Here is an 18,801-nt window from a genome sequence, read left to right as displayed (position 1 = left end):
CAGTGAGGTCAGTCTGTACCAGCTTGTTACTAGACTAGACCCGGTCTCACCTTGTCAATGACTGTACATCCAACAGCAACATCAACCACTGGCCCTCGTCAAAGGCAGGCTGCTCTGAGAGAGAGGGATGGGAGAGGAGGAGAGGAGGAGAAGAGAAGAGGAGCTAACAGTACTCTGATGGGAGGATGGGAGGATGGGAGGATGGGAGAGGAGGAGAAGAGAAGAGGAGCTAACAGTACTCTGATGGGAGGATGGGAGAGGAGGAGAGGAGGAGAAGAGAAGAGGAGCTAACAGTACTCTGATGGGAGGATGGGAGGATGGGAGAGGAGGAGAGGAGGAGAAGAGAAGAGGAGCTAACAGTACTCTGATGGGAGGATGGGAGAGGAGGAGAGGAGGAGAAGAGAAGAGGAGCTAACAGTACTCTGATGGGAGGATGGGAGAGGAGGAGAGGAGGAGAAGAGAAGAGGAGCTAACAGTACTCTGATGGGAGGATGGGAGGATGGGAGGATGGGAGAGGAGGAGAGGAGGAGAAGAGGAGCTAACAGTACTCTGATGGGAGGATGGGAGGATGGGAGGATGGGAGGATGGGGGGATGGGAGGATGGGAGGATGGGAGGATGGGGAGAGGAAGAAAGCGGGAGGTATTTTTGCAAAGCAAAAGGGCAGGTGCAGCAGAGCTTCAGACACAGCAGGTGGGCTGTTGTGTGTGTGTGTGTGTGTGTGTGTGTGTGTGTGTGTGTGTGTGCGAGGGAGACTGTGTGAACATTATGCTGACTTTATACTGTCTCATGCAGCTGTTGCTCCTCTTCCTGTGATGAAAGAGAGACAGAGAGGGAGAGAGAGAGACAGAAAGGGAGAGAGGGAGAGAGAGACAGAAAGACAGAGACAGAAAGAGAGAGCGAGAGAGAGTATAGTTAGCAGTTTCACTGCAGCATTGGTTTCTGCACTTTGAGAAATAACAAAAGGTGTCTTTGTTCCCGGTGGCAGCGCAGCGGGACAGAATGATAATGACCGTCAGAAAGATCAACACAGATAAACTGTCCGACTCCCTCTGTAACGACTTCCTTCCTCCTTTCAATTAGAAGGCTGTGATGATCCTCTTCCTCTGTGTTACTATGGTGACTTTACATTACTACAGTAAGCCGTTAACACAAGCAGGCCCATACTAGTTGATGTGGGGCTTGGCTTCCTTCCTGGTTTGAACAGTAGAGGGTGCTACTGGGTCAAAGTAAACACTTTTAAGCTCCATTGGCTCCATTTGTTGTCAGTCAAGTGTTTTGGTCACCTGACCAAATTATTTGGCCCTCATTGGCTGTCCTCATGACGACTCCACGGTGATGATGGCGTCCCCGCCCCTGGGGATGGCCGAGGAGGTGTGGCCACACTGGGCGACCTGCTGCGCTCGGAGGGAACAGTCCACACTGTCATGGAGGAAATCCGCCCCCTCCTCTCCATCCCCTCCTCCAACTTGATCTTCTTCCACCTTCTTCTCCACATCCTCTTCCTCGCTCTTCACTTGGCAGCGGCACACTTCGATGCCGGAGTCGCCTGTGAGCCGGCGGTGACGGAAATGATCTTCATCCTCCTCTTCCTCCTCCTCTTCCTCTCTCTTCTCTTTCTCCACGGGCTCGAAGAAGTCCACGTTGGTGGAGAAGAGGGCGTGTTTGGGGGGAGACTGGGTGGGCTTGGGGGGAGAGAGGATGGAAGGGCTCTGTCTCTCTGTGACCCCACCCTCACTCAGGCCGCCCTCTACCCCTCTTTGCTCAGCCAGCACAGCCAGGGGGTTCATAAGGATGAGTGGAGGGAGTGGCGGATGATGTGAAGGAGGAAGTGGAGAGGGAGAAGATAGTTTGGGAGGGGGGAGAGTGGGAGGGAGAGGAGAAGACGTTGTGGGAGAAGGTGTAGGTAGAAGTTCAGGTGGAGGAGGGGGCAGAGGAGGAGCTGGATATCCTCCAGGAGACAAAGGGGACCTGGCAGACACAACTCCCTCCAGAGATGAACCCTCCCTGGGGAAGCCTCTCAGGACCTCCCTCCCTCCACCTCCAACCTCGCTACCGGGCGTGGAGGCATGGCTGGTATTATCCGTCTCGTAGGTCACCTGGACAGAGAAGGAAGTGCTGGATGGGGAGGTGAGGAGGGAGCAGGACTCGCAGGAGCAGCTGGTGTAGTTGTCTGAACTCTGAGATGAGGTCAGGCCACCACCAGCACCGCTGGGGCCCGCCCTGGAGCTAACCAAGTAGGAGGGAGGGCCGAGGGGTTGTTGCTGGTGGTGATGGGGGTAGGCTGAACCGTAAGGGGTGGCTGTGTAAGCGGTGGCGCCCCCCATCGCCCCCTGCAGAGCAAAGACGGAGCTGTAGGATGGAGGGGGTGAGGGGGGCTGGGCTGCCACCTCCTCATAGGACGGCAGCTTGAAGGAGGCCAGGAAACCTACAGTATAAAACATGACAGATAATCAATTTCATCTCCTAACCACTAGGGTTACATGACCAGCAATAGGGACTTCTACACTATGAGGTTGAAATGACACTCTGAAATTGACAAAATTATGATAATGCCCTTTTTGTGTAAGAGCTGTTTGAAAAAAAATCCTGGAATTTCAGCCTGTTCAGGCGAGATGGAGTTTGTGGCCCAGATCATGACATCACAATCAGATCTGATTATTCTGACCAATGACTAGTCATCTTTTATTTGCGTATGTATCCTCCTACTTTGGAGGGGTACTAGAGTCTAGGCTCTAGAGTCTAAACACTCCTATCCGCCAGTCAGGGTTGTGTATGTAAATACTGTATATTAACAATTGTATCAACACGCCCACACAATCAGACTGAGCGTTTCAATGGCAAAAGGAGGCTCAGGAAAACAAATTATACCAAAATATATCCGGAGTTGTTTACATTTGAAAATAAAATTAAGAAGACTGCATCGGGGCTATAAGTTGTACTTCCTTGACCTTCCCTGGCACAATGCAGCCAATGGAATAGTCCCAAAAGTTCAAATCCAACCAATCTAGCACCCTAGGCAGACTCAAGCAAATGAGCAAACATTTCAAATGCTATTTGAACCCAGGTCCTGCTAATAAGACGATAAGGTGACGCAGACAATGAAAGGACCGGGGAGAGAGGCGAGCGTAGCTATACGTACTGAGGTCCAACATGGACGCAGGGTAGTTGCAGGCTCCGTGGTAGGCGATCAGGTTGATCTCCCTCTGTCTCTGCTGCTGCTGGACACGCAGCTTGGCCCGCCGGTGGCGGTAGGCACAGCAACAGCTGAACAGAATCACGATGGTCCACAGCAGCCAGAACCCTGCAGGATACAGACACACAGAGACACTGGCAATACTGAATTGAATTCAAGCAACTTTATTAATCCCAATTATTGAACAGCCTCTGGTAGCTATACTGTTGCATAATCACATTGAAAAGGCTTTAATAAATTGATATTTATTATACCGTAATAAGACAAACCGTCTACAGTTTGACCAGAGGACCAGCCTTAAGGGCTTGCTCATGTTAAACTCCCGATCTGGTCTGGTTACATACCACAATGCATCGGTATAGCTGTGTGACAGCAAATGCTGACAAGACAAGCCTCTTGGCTGGTATCGACTGGTTGTTACTCACACCACAGCTCATAGTAGTAGGTGCAGCATCCTGTCTCCCCACAGCAGTGGCCGGTCTCACACAGGTAGCCTGGGTTGTTGTTGACACCAGGGCAGTACTTATGACTGAGCATGGGCTGGCTGCCTGAGCCAGCTTGGTCCTTCACCCCCTAGTGGACAAGACATGACATGACAACAACGTACATGGTAAACAACAACAACATGTTCGTTTAGCTTGAGCAGGGTGTTTCTCAAATTTCCAGTTGTGGGGTTGGAGACGAGTACCCCCCAGGGTTGCACTTTTTTGTTCCAGCCCAGCACCATCTCATCTGATTTAACTACTTAACTAGTCATCAAACCCTTGAATAGTTGAGTGGCTCAGATGTGGTAGCGTCAAACAAAAATGTATTCATGACCTTTACTTAACCAGGTATACACAGTGCATTCGGAAAGTATTCAGACCCATTCCGTTTTTCCACATTTTGATACGTTGCAGCCTTATTCTAAAATGGATTCAATAAAAAACATTTCCTCCATCAATCTACACACAATACCTCATAATGACAAAGTGTGAAAAGTGAAATGTTAGAAAACATATAACAAAAATATAAAACAGAAATACCTTATTTACATAAGTATTCAGACCCTTTGTTATGAGACTCGAAATTGAGCTCAGATGCATCCTGTTTCCATTGATCATCCTTGAGATGTTTCTACAACTTGATTGGAGTCCACCTGTGGAAAGTTAAATTGATTGGAGCAAAAACCAAGCTATGAGGTCGAAGGAATTGTCTGTAGAGCTCAGAGACAGGATTGTGTCGAGGCACAGATCTGGGGAAGGGTACCAAAAGATGTCTGCAGCATTGAAGGTCCCCAAAAACACAGTGGCCTCCATCATTCTTAAATGGAAGAAGTTTAGAACCACCACTCTTCCTAGAGCTGGCCGCCCAGCCAAACTGAGCAATCAGGGGAGAAGCGCCTTCGTCAGGGAGGTGACCAAGAACCTGATGGTCACTCTGACAGAGCTCCAGTGTTCCTCTGTGGAGATGGGAGAACCTTCCAGAAGGACAACCATCTCTGCAGCACTCCACCAATCAGGCCTTTATGGTAGAGTGGCCAGACAGAAGCCCCTCCTCAGTAAAAGGCACATGACAGCCCATTTGGAGTTTGGCAAAAGGCACCTAAAGGACTCTCAGACCATGAGAAACAAGATTCTCTGGTCTAATGAAACCAAGATTGAACTCTTTGGCCTGAATGACAATCGTCACGTCTGGAGGAAACCTGGCACCATCCCTACGGTGAAGCATGGTGGTGGCAGCATCATGCTGTGGGGATGTGTCCTTGGGTGGCCCAGCCAGAGCCCGGACTTGAAACTGATCAAACATCTCTGGAGAGAGCTGAAAATAACTGTGCAGTGACGCTCCCCATCCAACCTGACAGAGCTTGAGAGTATCTGAAGAGAAAAATGGGAGAAACTCCCCAAATACAGGTGTACCAAGCTTGTAGCATCATACCCAAGAAGACTTGAGGCTGTAATAACTGACAAAGGTGCTTCAACAAAGTACTGCGTAAAGGGTCTGAATACTTGTGTAATTTTTTTAAATTTTTTATAAATTAGCAAACATTTCTAAAAAACAGTTTTTGTTTTGTCATTATGTGGTGTTGTGTGTAGATTGACGAGTGGGAATAACTATTTAATCCATTTTAGACTATAGCTGTAATGTAAGAAAATGTGGAAAAGGTCAAGGGGTCTGAATACTTTCCAAATGCACTGTATGTTTTATTGAGAAACAGTGGATAGCAGACATAAACAGAATACATCTCTAACCTTGTTGATGGTTCCCATGTCTGAACCCTTTGGAGACACAGTCGTCTGCAATGAGAAAATAAACGTTATCTAGGAAGTCTTAATCTGGTCTTTCCACACATTCATCATCGTTGACGTGTAATGTAAAACCGCTGAATCACTAGGCTACTAGTTTGACCACTTTGACCAAAACATCCACATGACCGTGGGCTAGCAGGAGTGAAGACTGTGGGCTAGCAGGAGTGAAGACTGTGGGCTAGCAGGAGTGAAGACTGTGGGCTAGCAGGAGTGAAGACTGTGGGCTAGCAGGAGTGAAGACTGTGGGCTAGCAGGAGTGAAGACTGTGGGCCAGCAGGAGTGAAGACTGTGGGCTACCAGGAGTGAAGACTGTGGGCTAGCAGGAGTGAAGACTGTGGGCCAGCAGGAGTGAAAACTGTGGGCTAGCAAGAGTGAAGACTGTGGGCTAGCAGGAGTGAAGACTGTGGGCTAGCAGGAGTGAAGACTGTGGGCTAGCAGGAGTGAAGACTGTGGGCTAGCAGGAGTGAAGACTGTGGGCTAGCAGGAGTGAAGACTGTGGGCTAGCAGGAGTGAAGACTGTGGGCTAGCAGGAGTGAAGACTGTGGGCCAGCAGGAGTGAAGACTGTGGGCTAGCAGGAGTGAAGACTGTGGGCTAGCAGGAGTGAAGACTGTGGGCCAGCAGGAGTGAAAACTGTGGGCTAGCAGGAGTGAAGACTGTGGGCCAGCAGGAGTGAAGACTGTGGGCCAGCAGGAGTGAAGACTGTGGGCTAGCAGGAGTGAAGACTGTGGGCCAGCAGGAGTGAAAACTGTGGGCTAGCAGGAGTGAAGACTGTGGGCCAGCAGGAGGGAAGCACTTAAAGGGATACTTTAGGATTTTGGCATTGAGGCCTGTTATCTAATCCATAGTGGATATCATGCTGAAGATGCTTGTTATAGGTACGTAAGTCTGAGGCTGTTTTACGTGTTATTTCAAGGTTAGTTATCGTGTTAGTGATACCAGGAGAGGGTTTTGCAGTATACAAAACCACACCTTTTTCACAGGAGCTGGACAAACAGCAGATCCAATATGTAGAAACCCTGCAGCTATGAGAGCAGGTAGCAACACAGTGTGAGATGGACATTCACACAGTGTGAGATGGACATTCCTTGTTTTTTCAGAATGGGTGTTAGCCCTTTAGTGTCCTCCCTCCATCCCTTTCTCTCTTCACCCCTTCCCCTCTCTCTCTCTCCATCCCCCTTTTCTTAATTTTGCTTGTTAACCCCCTAGTTCTCCCTCCCTCCCTTGTCTTCATTCCCAGTTCATCTTCAGTGTTGTACTGTTATTAGTTCCCTCCCCTACCCCTTTCCACCTCCCTCTCTCTCCCTCTCTCTCCCTCTTTCCCTCTCTCTCCCTCTCTCTCCCTCTCTCTCCCTCTCTCCCAACCTTTTTCTTGTTAATGGTTTTCCTCCCACCACTAGTTCCTTTCTATGTGTTGTGCTGGTTGTTGTGAATGAATGACTGCATATTGAAAGGTTAGACTCCTTACCGTAGCTGCTGGTCCTCCCGGTCCCTGCAGGGAGATGGTCATCTAGAAGAGAGAACAGAGGGGGGGGGGGGGGGGTTAATACAGCTGACATTTACACAGGCAGAGCCAGACTGACTGACAGACAGGCTGCACATCAGAGAAAGAAAGGAATGGGAGGAAAGAGAGAGAGAGAGAGAGAGAGAGAGAGGGGGAGAGAAAGAGAGAGAGAGAGGGGGGAGAGAGAGAGAGGGGGGGGAGAGAGAGAGAGAGAGAGAGAGAGAGAAAGAGAGAGAGAGTGGGGGAGAGAAAGAGAGAGAGAGGCCAACCCTTTGTTCTGAATTTACAGTTTAGCTAATAAAAATCGAATAAATACAGTCTCCCCATAAAACCTTGTCCAGTTCACTTAACATTTGTAATGCCTATAAGCCAATATTTAGTAGTCTTTTTTTTGGGTATACGGTCCCCCCAGTGCCAATATTTAGTAGTCTGTTTTTGGGGTATACGGTCCCCCCAGTGCCAATATTTAGTAGTCTGTTTTTGGGGTATACGGTCCCCCCAGTGCCAATATTTAGTAGTCTGTTTTTGGGGTATACGGTCCCCCCAGTGCCAATATTTAGTAGTCTGTTTTTGGGGTATACGGTCCCCCCAGTGCCAATATTTAGTAGTCTGTTTTTGGGTATACGGTCCCCCCAGTGCCAATATTTAGTAGTCTGTTTTTGGGTATACGGTCCCCCCAGTGCCAATATTTAGTAGTCTGTTTTTGGGGTATACGGTCCCCCCAGTGCCAATATTTAGTAGTCTGTTTTTGGGTATACGGTCCCCCCAGTGCCAATATTTAGTAGTCTGTTTTTGGGGTATATGGTCCCCCCAGTGCCAATATTTAGTAGTCTGTTTTTTGTGTATATGGTCCCCCCAGTGCCAATATTTAGTAGTCTGTTTTTTGTGTATATGGTCCTCCCAGTGGTACTATACACACACATTTGTTTACGTTTTGTATGTCAATTCTGTGAGCCATTTAGTTTGTGATTTTGCATGCAAATGTCACATCCATAACACTGGAATTGCCCGTACCTGACCCCAATTAACCTGTGGATGTTCACCTATCCAGACAGCCTGACTGTGGATGTTCACCTATCCAGACAGCCTGACTGTGGATGTTCACCTATCCAGACAGCCTGACTGTGGATGTTCACCTATCCAGACAGCCTGACTGTGGATGTTCACCTATCCAGACAGCCTGACTGTGGATGTTCACCTATCCAGACAGCCTGACTGTGGATGTTCACCTATCCAGACAGCCTGACTGTGGATGTTCACCTATCCAGACAGCCTGACTGTGGATGTTCACCTATCCAGACAGCCTGACTGTGGATGTTCACCTATCCAGACAGCCTGACTGTGGATGTTCACCTATCCAGACAGCCTGACTGTGGATGCGCCTAAAAGATAAACTCTCCAGGGCCACCACAGTCAACCCCCGACACACTTTCAACCTGATACACACAAACACACACAAACAAACAACCTCTCAGTGTTCCTGCAGTGACAGGGGACAACAAGGTACCCTGAGTCCTAAACAACCGTGATGTCATTTTCAGGTTATCATTTATCAATTTCCCAGCCTGGCACCTCCTTACAGACAGACAGTCAGACAGACTGGCCCTTACAGACAGACAGGCCCTAACAGACAGGGTTATGTTCAGTAGTAGGGTACATGTTGCAAGGGAAAACGAAAAATCTATGTTCTTATTGAGCAAGTTTAGTTGGTACTAACTTCCCTGATGGACCACAGTTAAAACATGTTATTCCTACTGAACAGACCCAGCATTCACATGAACTGTGGAACAGGACAGTTCCTGTAGAAAGGATTAGTCATTAATCAAGTCAAAAGCACATATTGGCTAAAGGATTTGCATAACCAAAAAAGAGCCATGCGATTGTGATCACTTGTAAGCGTGCTATCATCCCAGATACCAGAGTCCATCTGCATTGGAAATCAGTGAGCGAGCCCACTTCACGCTTACAACCCCCGGATACAATACCTCCATTGTACTCGGCACGTCTACCTGAAACACACAACAGAACGCAACGCAACACAACGCCTGTGTGTGTACATTTCAGACAGACAGGAGGACGGTTGCATAACAGTAAAAGGAAAATGCCTATCTGTTTAGTGTTGCAGTGGGCTGCGGGGGTCCAGCCACAGAGGACACAATGCTCGCATGGACGGAGACACTGGGCTGTTTTTTTACACCCGACTCAGTCTGACCGGACGGCATGTCACCAAACATGCAAATGAGCAGTCAGCCTTTTGTCAGCTGACGTTGGGTCTCTGTTGGCCAGGCTGCACTGGGCACTGCATCTCTCCCCCTAACACTGCATCTCTCTCCGTAACACTGCATCTCTCCCCCTAACACTGCATCTCTCTCCGTAACACTGCATCTCTCTCCCCAACACTGCATCTCTCTCCCCAACACTGCATCTCTCTCCCCAACACTGCATCTCTCTCCCCAACACTACATCTCTCTCCCCAACACTACATCTCTCTCCCCAACACTGCATCTCTCTCCCCAACACTGCATCTCTCTCCCCAACACTGCATCTATCTCCCTAACACTGCATCTCTCTCCCCAACACTGCATCTCTCTCCGTAACACTGCATCTCTCTCCCCAACACTGCATCTCTCTCCCTAATACTGCATCTCTCTCCCTAATAATGCATCTCTCTCCCTAATACTGCATCTCTCTCCCTAATACTGCATCTCTCTCCCCAGCACTGCATCTCTCCCCCTAACACTGCATCTCTCCCCCTAACACTGCATCTCTCTCCCTAACACTGCATCTCTCCCCCCAACACTGCATTTCTCTCCCCCTAACACTGCATCTCTCCCCCCAACACTGCATCTCTCTCCCCAACACTGCATTTCTCTCCCCCCAACACTGCATCTCTCCCCCCAACACTGCATCTCTCTCCCCAACACTGCATTTCTCTCCCCCTAACACTGCATCTCTCCCCCCAACACTGCATCTCTCTCCCCAACACTGCATTTCTCTCCCCCCAACACTGCATCTCTCTCCCCAACACTGCATTTCTCTCCCCCCAACACTGCATCTCTCTCCCCAACACTACATCTCTCCCCCCAACACTGCATCTCTCCCCCCAACACTACATCTCTCTCCCCAACACTGCATTTCTCCCCCTAACACTGCATCTCTCCCCCCAACACTGCATCTCTCTCCCTAACACTGCATCTCTCCCCCCAACACTGCATCTCTCTCCCCAACACTGCATCTCTCTCCCCAGCACTGCATCTCTCCCCCCAGCACTGTTTGAACTCACACATAGATTTGGTACTAGGCCTATCATCCGAGCCTGCACTGTATTGGTGTCATCCCATAATCACCAATAAGCACATTGCATAATGGAGCCCCAATCGCATACTAGATCAGGGTTATTAGACCTTAACATGGTTAGGAGCTTGCTGGTTTTCTACCTGATAATTAATTGCACCCACCTGGTGTCCCAGGATTAGAGGGGAACAATGAAGAAAAGCAGTGGACTGTCTTGGAGGTCCAGAGTGTAGTTTGAGGGTACTAGTGCAGGCTAACAGAAACTAGTTAGTAGCTAATGACAATGACTGATTTCAAATCAGTTAGTAAGGGAAATCCTCCATTTTAACCTTCACACATAGTCAAAACTGTAGCTACTCTACATGTCTGACTAGTACTACTACACCCTACTACATCCTACTACACACTATTATAAACTACTACACACTAATACACACTATTACACCCTACTACACACTACTACACATTATTACAAACTACTACACACTATTACACACTACTACACACTATTATAAACTACTACAAACTATTACACACTACTACACACTAATACACACTATTACACCCTACTACACACTACTACACATTATTACAAACTACTACACACTACTACACACTATTACAAACTACTACACACTACTACACCCTACTTCACACTATTACAAACTATTACACACTATTACAAACTTACACCCGACTACACACTACTACACACTATTACACACTATTACACCCTACTACACACTACTACACATTAGTACAAACTACTACACCCTACTACACACTACTACACACTACTACACACTACTACACACTACTACACACAATTACACAATACTACACACTATTACAAACTACAACACACTACTACACATTACAACACACTACTACACATTACTACACACTACTAAAAACCAGTACATACTACTACACATTACTACACACTACTACACACTACTACACCCTATCAGGGTTGACCCAGAGTCCTCCTAGTAGTCTCCATCCATCCAACTCCTGCTGCTCTCTAACAAAGTGAGGCACTGCAGCAGCAGTAGAGTACAGGGGGAGGACAAGCAGCTGGCGTCTGTGCCAGGTATTGATCAAACAGTAGCAGAGCAACACACACACACAGAGGGACACACACAGCCGTAGCAGAGGAGTGTGAGACTAGTTTGGGATAAACATTACACAGGCAGCTCCGGACTGGAAACCCCACTCTGTCGACGGCAGGACCAATGACAGCAGTTGTCAGCCTGGTTAGAGGAGTGAAGATAGTAATGTACTGTTACTGGACAGTGTGAACGGAATACCAGAGATTTTAGAAAACATCTAGATAATCGTGTATCCCATTGTTTGGTCACGCTATATTTGGATAGTTCCCAATATGTGTTCTACAGATCTATCAACAAACTGTCAACTGTAACTCTGTTGATGGGCAACAGCTTTCAGGTTATTTTTGGGTCAGGTTCAGGGTTAAAGTAAGATGTATCCCAACACATTGGAAATTGTGATTGGCTGAGAGAGGGGGGGAAAATAAGAATTGCTCTTTAGGTTGGTTGCAACTTATTCCAGTCCATCTTGACTCAAGATGTAACAAGGATGAAGACTGCAGTATTGACAGATTGATGCGATTACCACTGAGAGCAAGATAGATGTTGTCAACAGTGTCAGCAGGACTGTCAACTGGTTACTGTAGAATTGAGTATAAGACCTACTGTATCTGACTGGGAGCATAAGACCTACTGTATCTGACTGGGAGTATGAGACCTACTGTATCTGACTGGGAGTATGAGACCTACTGTATCTGACTGGGAGTATGAGACCTACTGTATCTGACTGGGAGTATGAGACCTACTATATCTGACTGGGAGTATGAGACCTACTATATCTGACTGGGAGTATGACACCTACTGTATCTGACTGGGAGTATGAGACCTACTGTATCTGACTGGGAGCATAAGACCTACTGTATCTGACTGGGAGTATAAGACCTACTGTATCTGACTGGGAGTATGAGACCTACTATATCTGACTGGGAGTATGAGACCTACTATATCTGACTGGGAGTATAAGACCTACTGTATCTGACTGGGAGTATGAGACCTACTGTATCTGACTGGGAGTATGAGACCTACTGTATCTGACTGGGAGTATGAGACCTACTGTATCTGACTGGGAGTATAAGACCTACTGTATCTGACTGGGAGTATGAGACCTACTATATCTGACTGGGAGTATGAGACCTACTGTATCTGACTGGGAGTATGAGACCTACTGTATCTGACTGGGAGTATGAGACCTACTGTATCTGACTGGGAGTATAAGACCTACTGTATCTGACTGGGAGTATGAGACCTACTGTATCTGACTGGGAGTATAAGACCTACTGTATCTGACTGGGAGTATGACACCTACTGTATCTGACTGGGAGTATGAGACCTACTGTATCTGACTGGGAGCATAAGACCTACTGTATCTGACTGGGAGTATAAGACCTACTGTATCTGACTGGGAGTATAAGACCTACTGTATCTGACTGGGAGTATAAGACCTACTGTATCTGACTGGGAGTATAAGACCTACTGTATCTGACTGGGAGTATAAGACCTACTGTATCTGACTGGGAGTATGAGACCTACTGTATCTGACTGGGAGTATAAGACCTACTGTATCTGACTGGGAGTATGAGACCTACTGTATCTGACTGGGAGTATGAGACCTACTGTATCTGACTGGGAGTATGAGACCTACTGTATCTGACTGGGAGTATGAGACCTACTATATCTGACTGGGAGTATGAGACCTACTGTATCTGACTGGGAGTATGACACCTACTGTATCTGACTGGGAGTATGACACCTACTGTATCTGACTGGGAGCATAAGACCTACTGTATCTGACTGGGAGTATGAGACCTACTGTATCTGACTGGGAGTATGAGACCTACTATATCTGACTGGGAGTATGAGACCTACTATATCTGACTGGGAGTATGAGACCTACTGTATCTGACTGGGAGTATGAGACCTACTGTATCTGACTGGGAGTATGAGACCTACTGTATCTGACTGGGAGTATGAGACCTACTGTATCTGACTGGGAGTATAAGACCTACTGTATCTGACTGGGAGCATAAGACCTACTGTATCTGACTGGGAGTATGAGACCTACTGTATCTGACTGGGAGTATGAGACCTACTGTATCTGACTGGGAGTATGAGACCTACTATATCTGACTGGGAGTATGAGACCTACTATATCTGACTGGGAGTATGAGACCTACTGTATCTGACTGGGAGTATGAGACCTACTGTATCTGACTGGGAGTATGAGACCTACTGTATCTGACTGGGAGTATAAGACCTACTGTATCTGACTGGGAGCATAAGACCTACTGTATCTGACTGGGAGTATGAGACCTACTGTATCTGACTGGGAGTATGAGACCTACTATATCTGACTGGGAGTATGAGACCTACTATATCTGACTGGGAGTATGAGACCTACTGTATCTGACTGGGAGTATGAGACCTACTGTATCTGACTGGGAGTATAAGACCTACGGTATCTGACTGGGAGTATGAGACCTACTGTATCTGACTGGGAGTATAAGACCTACTGTATCTGACTGGGAGTATGAGACCTACTGTATCTGACTGGGAGTATGAGACCTACTGTATCTGACTGGGAGTATGAGACCTACTGTATCTGACTGGGAGTATAAGACCTACTGTATCTGACTGGGAGTATGAGACCTACTGTATCTGACTGGGAGTATAAGACCTACTGTATCTGACTGGGAGTATGAGACCTACTGTATCTGACTGGGAGTATGAGACCTACTGTATCTGACTGGGAGTATAAGACCTACTGTATCTGACTGGGAGTATGAGACCTACTGTATCTGACTGGGAGTATGAGACCTACTGTATCTGACTGGGAGTATGAGACCTACTGTACCTACTGACTGGGAGTGATCGGCAACGACAACTCAGTAAATGCCTTTCACAGGCATAGGAGGGGATTTCAGGCAGCCAAACAGTCTTATCTACAGGAAGAGAAATCGTGTATTATCACTGGCCTCCACTCTGTAAAGTTGAGAGTCTGTGGTTTAGCCCACCACATCATACATCATACATTACTGGATCTGAAGAGGTCATTCAATCATCCCCCGAGACCATGTTAAAAACCACAAGACACCTCTACTACAAGTTGTAGATGTCTCCCACACTAACACCTAACCACGGCGCAAAGCCACAGACATACAGCGAGACAAACAGCTTAACACACTTCCTCACTTCCTGCCTGTTCACCAGTGTGTGTGTGTGTGTGTGTGTGTGTGTGTGTGTGTGTGTGTGTGTGTGTGTGTGTGTGTGTGTGTGTGTGTGTGTGGCTGGCTGGCCTTGTGAGATATGATGGACCTGTAAAGAGAGTAAGAAAACAGGCCAGACTGAGGGGAGACCTGGTTAACCCAGGCACCTCTTACACAATAGGCTATACACTCAGAAACAACGGTGCTATCTAGAACCTGAAATGGTTCTTTGGCTGTCCCCATAGGAGAACCCTTTGAAGAACCCTTTTTGGTTCCAGGTAGAACGCTTTTGGGTTCCATGTACAGAAAACCCTTTCCACAGAGGGTTCTACCTGGAACCAAAAAGGGTTCTCCCATGGGGACAGCCGAAGAACCCTTTTGGAAGCCTTTTTTCTACGAGCTAATGTGACCGCAGGAGCATCCTGGACAGATACAAAGGAGCTGATTGTTGTGGCAGAAGAGACCGTTAGCTAAGACCACTTCAACAGTGACCAGTGGAAGTTATGAAGAAACATTGTCCTCCTCAACAGATATATTATTATCATCAGAAGATAAATGATTAGGAACGTTCATAGCACAATGCCTGATGGACAGTCAACAGTGTGTGTGTGTGTGTGTGTGTGTGTGTGTGTGTGTGTGTGTGTGTGTGTGTGTGTGTGTGTGTGCGAGCGAGCGAGAAATTCAGCTATGATAGTAAACACCTACAATAATGGAGTTTTCTTAGTGAGTGTATTCAATCGGAGATAACTTTTTTAACATACACACTAACACATGACTACTACCCACTACAACTAAGCCTACAATCAATGTAAAGATCCTCTTGAGAATGGTAATTGCACATATTCTAGTAGCTGACTCGCAACACACTGTTCTGTATATACAGTGTGTTTAGCCATGCTGAGAAGACCTCTAGGCCTATACAGGGCCGGAGTAAGAAATCATAGGCCCCCCCAGGGCTTTGTTTTTTTATAGCCCCCTGCCCCGCCGCCATCCGACCCATTGCCCTTCTATGGATTATATGTCTATGGTCACATACCAACAAGCTGGAGCTGATATTTGGTGTGAATGTTGCCCAAACTGTGGCCTTCCCGGTAACTGTCAAAATAAAGGAAACACTTGAGTAAACAAGGGATATGAATATATGTTCTGGTGTTGGTTTAGGTCCACTTGTAGAATCTATGCCAAGGTGCATTGAAGCTGTTCTGGCTCGTGGTGCCCAACACCCCATTAAGACACTTTATGTTGCTGTTTCCTTCATTTTGGCAGATACCTGTATGTGCTTTATTGGGATAAACTGTTGATTCTCTGGGGCTAAATTATGCTCTCTGGTGTATTTTGAACATTGAGAGTGGGCTCCTGTGGTTGTATAAAAATTATAATTTAAAAAAATTACATAATTTGTTTCTTGTTGCTGTTTTTTTTGCCTATTGGGCCCCCTATGATTTTGGGCCCAGACCATTATTCACACAATTGACAGGTCACATTTAATTATAATGCAGTTTACTTAAATGTATTTAATAATCAGTTACCCAATCAAGGCAGGGCCCCCCAGTTACCCACGTGGGCCCCCTACCTCCTGTCCTCCCCCATCTGATGATTAGCAGAGCGGCAGCAGGCAGCCTACACTCATAAAGGAAAAATTAAAAAGTGCATTCAGAAAGTATTGACTTTTTCCACATTTTGTTACTGTAGCTTTATTCAACAATTCATGAATTTTTTTTCCATCATAAATCTACACACAATACTCCATAATGACAAAGCAAAATGTATCAAAAAATAAAAAACAGATTTACATAAGTATTCAGACCCTTTACTCAGTACTTTGTTGAAGCACCTTTTGCAGCAAATACAGCCTCGAGTCTTCTTGGCTATTACTCTATAAGCTTGGCACACCTGTATTTGGGGAGTTTCTCCCATTCTTCAAGTCCCGGCTCTGGCTGGGCCTATCAAGGATATTCAGAGACTTTTCCTGAAGCCACTCCTGCGTTGTCTTGGCTGTGTGCTTAAGGTCGTTGTCCTGTTGGAAGATGAACCTTCACCGCAGTCTGAGGTCCTGAGCATTCTGGAGCATGTTTTCATCAAGGATCTCTCTGTACTTTGCTCCGTTCATCTTTGCCAATGATCCTGACTAGTCTCCCAGTCCCTGCCGCTGAAAAACACCCCCACAGCATGATGCCGCCACCACCATGCTTCACCATAGGGATGGTGCCAGGTTTCCTCCAGAAACCTCTTTGGTTTGATTTTGCTCTGACATGCACTGTCAACTATGGGATCGTATACGTACAGGTGTGTGCCTTTTCAAATCATGTCCAATCAATTGAATTTACCACAGGTGGACTCCAATCAAGTTGTAGAAACATCAAAAGGATGATCAATGGAAACAGGATGCACCTGAGCTCAATTTTGAGTCTCAAAGCAAAGGGTCTGAATACTTATATAAGTAAGGTATTTCTGTTATTTCATTTTAATAAATGTGCAAAAACATATAAAAGCCTGTTTTCGCTTTGCCATTATGGGGTATTGTGGTTAGATTGCTGAGGATTTTATTTTATTTGATACATTTTCGAATAAGGCTGTAAAGTAACAAAATGTGGAAAATGTCAAGGGGTCTGAATACTTTCCGAATGCACTGTATTTCCTTCATAGTTGTTGTTTTGTTGTTGCCCCCTGTGGCCCAGGGGCTTCAGCCCTGCATTATCCCGTCCCGAGGCCTATAGCTCATTGAATCAGCACTATAGTATTTCACCATTGGCAGAGGGGTTATAAATTACCTTTATTATGAGGGTTGGGAGCTAAAAGCACTTTTAATTATGGGCTGTGTAACATTGAGGTCATTCTTTGGTGCATTACAGCAAATTAATTTCCAGACAATGAGATGAGGAAATCAACTTTCAGATATCAGCAACACGTCTTAAATTAAAACGTAAATGGAAGGATAATCATGCAGTTGTGTGTGTGCTGTACAACAAGTCTATCTATGCTCAAAAGGCCTGATTTAGGAAAAACTTGAACTTCAGACTGTCCATAAAACCTTCGTCTTGTGAAGCCTAAATATTTTTTGCAATATCAATTTTATTATTTCCAACAATAACAGATATCCACTGAAGCGACGGTAATGACAACAAATCCTTGCAAGCTAGGAACATTTCTTAGAAAACATCACGGCGGCATTCACAGTATCCTAATACCCCTGCAGTATAATATTGCCCAGTTGTTGACAAAATCACCATAACTCACAGCAATCACATCAAGCGAAGATGTTGATAATACAAAATCTGTAAGTCAACATACCGCCTCTGCTTTGAGTCCAAGGCAGAACGTCAACGTTTTCTCTGGATCCATGGCCAGGGGCAGCAGAGATTTAGAACGACAACAGAGAGAGAGAGAGTGGAAAACAGAGAGGACTGGGATCTATCTTATTGTGCTAAATCCCCATCTCTCTCCCACACTGAATCCTCAGCACAGCAGCCTGCTGCTCCGCCATTCCCCGAGCGGAGAGAACGCCCCTCCCCGAATCCGATACTATCGGGGATACCGCCGCGGCAGATCCAATAATGGTACAGGCTGCGCGATATCGACAAGGGAAGGGAAAGCGTCCCAATGGCAAACGATCCTCAGGTGTTTTCTCTTCCAGCTCGTGGGAAGATGGAGGAGTGAGGATTCAAGTTTTTATTTTTTTCCTCGTTGGTGGTACGGGGGCGCTCTTTAAATGATGTCATGTAATTCCAGCCCTCTCAAACTAGGAAAAGAGGAGAGGGCTGTGCAGATGATTGGACGTCACCGGTCTATCTCAGGCTCCTGGCAACAGTCGCAGAGGCCGAGAAAGAGATTGCTGCTTAGTAAAGCTCGGTTTTAAACGACTTTGATTCCAAATTCAATGTCTTGCATTGTGTAGATTTGCAAGCAACATATTTTCTATTTATTTTTATAAGGGCCTAATTGTTTCAGCCACCGCGAGGGGTAGGGATGGGGTAGGGATGCTTGGCCAAGGTCACCCGATAAAGACATGCATGTTGAAATAGATAACGTCAGAGGGGGACGTACACATTTCATTCCAAGTGATAGAAGAAAACAGCAGTGAATATACACGCTGTACATTGACTGAGACAACAATGTGTTGCTTATTACTGTCATGGTACATACCCCTTACACGTGTAAAGTGTACAAAACCCCTGTGTGTGTGTGAACTGCAGCTGTTTTATGTAGGACAG

The 18,801-nt window shown here is 46.5% G+C and overlaps 1 protein-coding gene across 1 annotated transcript; it reads right to left on the bottom strand.

Moving 5' to 3' along the window:
• Positions 1–512: 512 nt before the first annotated feature.
• On the bottom strand, positions 513–18,313 carry LOC110534566 (WW domain binding protein 1-like). Its single transcript, XM_036933859.1, has 6 exons — positions 17,882–18,313; positions 6,949–6,990; positions 5,426–5,470; positions 3,620–3,767; positions 3,141–3,302; positions 513–2,426 (listed from the first exon to the last, which is right to left on the bottom strand). The coding sequence occupies exons 1-6, from the start codon at positions 17,930–17,932 to the stop codon at positions 1,318–1,320; spliced, it is 1,557 nt and encodes a 518-aa protein (XP_036789754.1). The 5' UTR covers positions 17,933–18,313; the 3' UTR covers positions 513–1,317.
• Between the last annotated feature and the right edge of the window lie 488 nt (positions 18,314–18,801).

Source organism: Oncorhynchus mykiss, chromosome 10 (assembly GCF_013265735.2).
Source record: "Oncorhynchus mykiss isolate Arlee chromosome 10, USDA_OmykA_1.1, whole genome shotgun sequence".
Classification (NCBI taxonomy): Eukaryota; Metazoa; Chordata; class Actinopteri; order Salmoniformes; family Salmonidae; genus Oncorhynchus; species Oncorhynchus mykiss.
The sequence above is the reverse complement of the archived record's forward strand: the minus strand, read 5'-3'. Positions and strand labels throughout refer to the sequence as shown.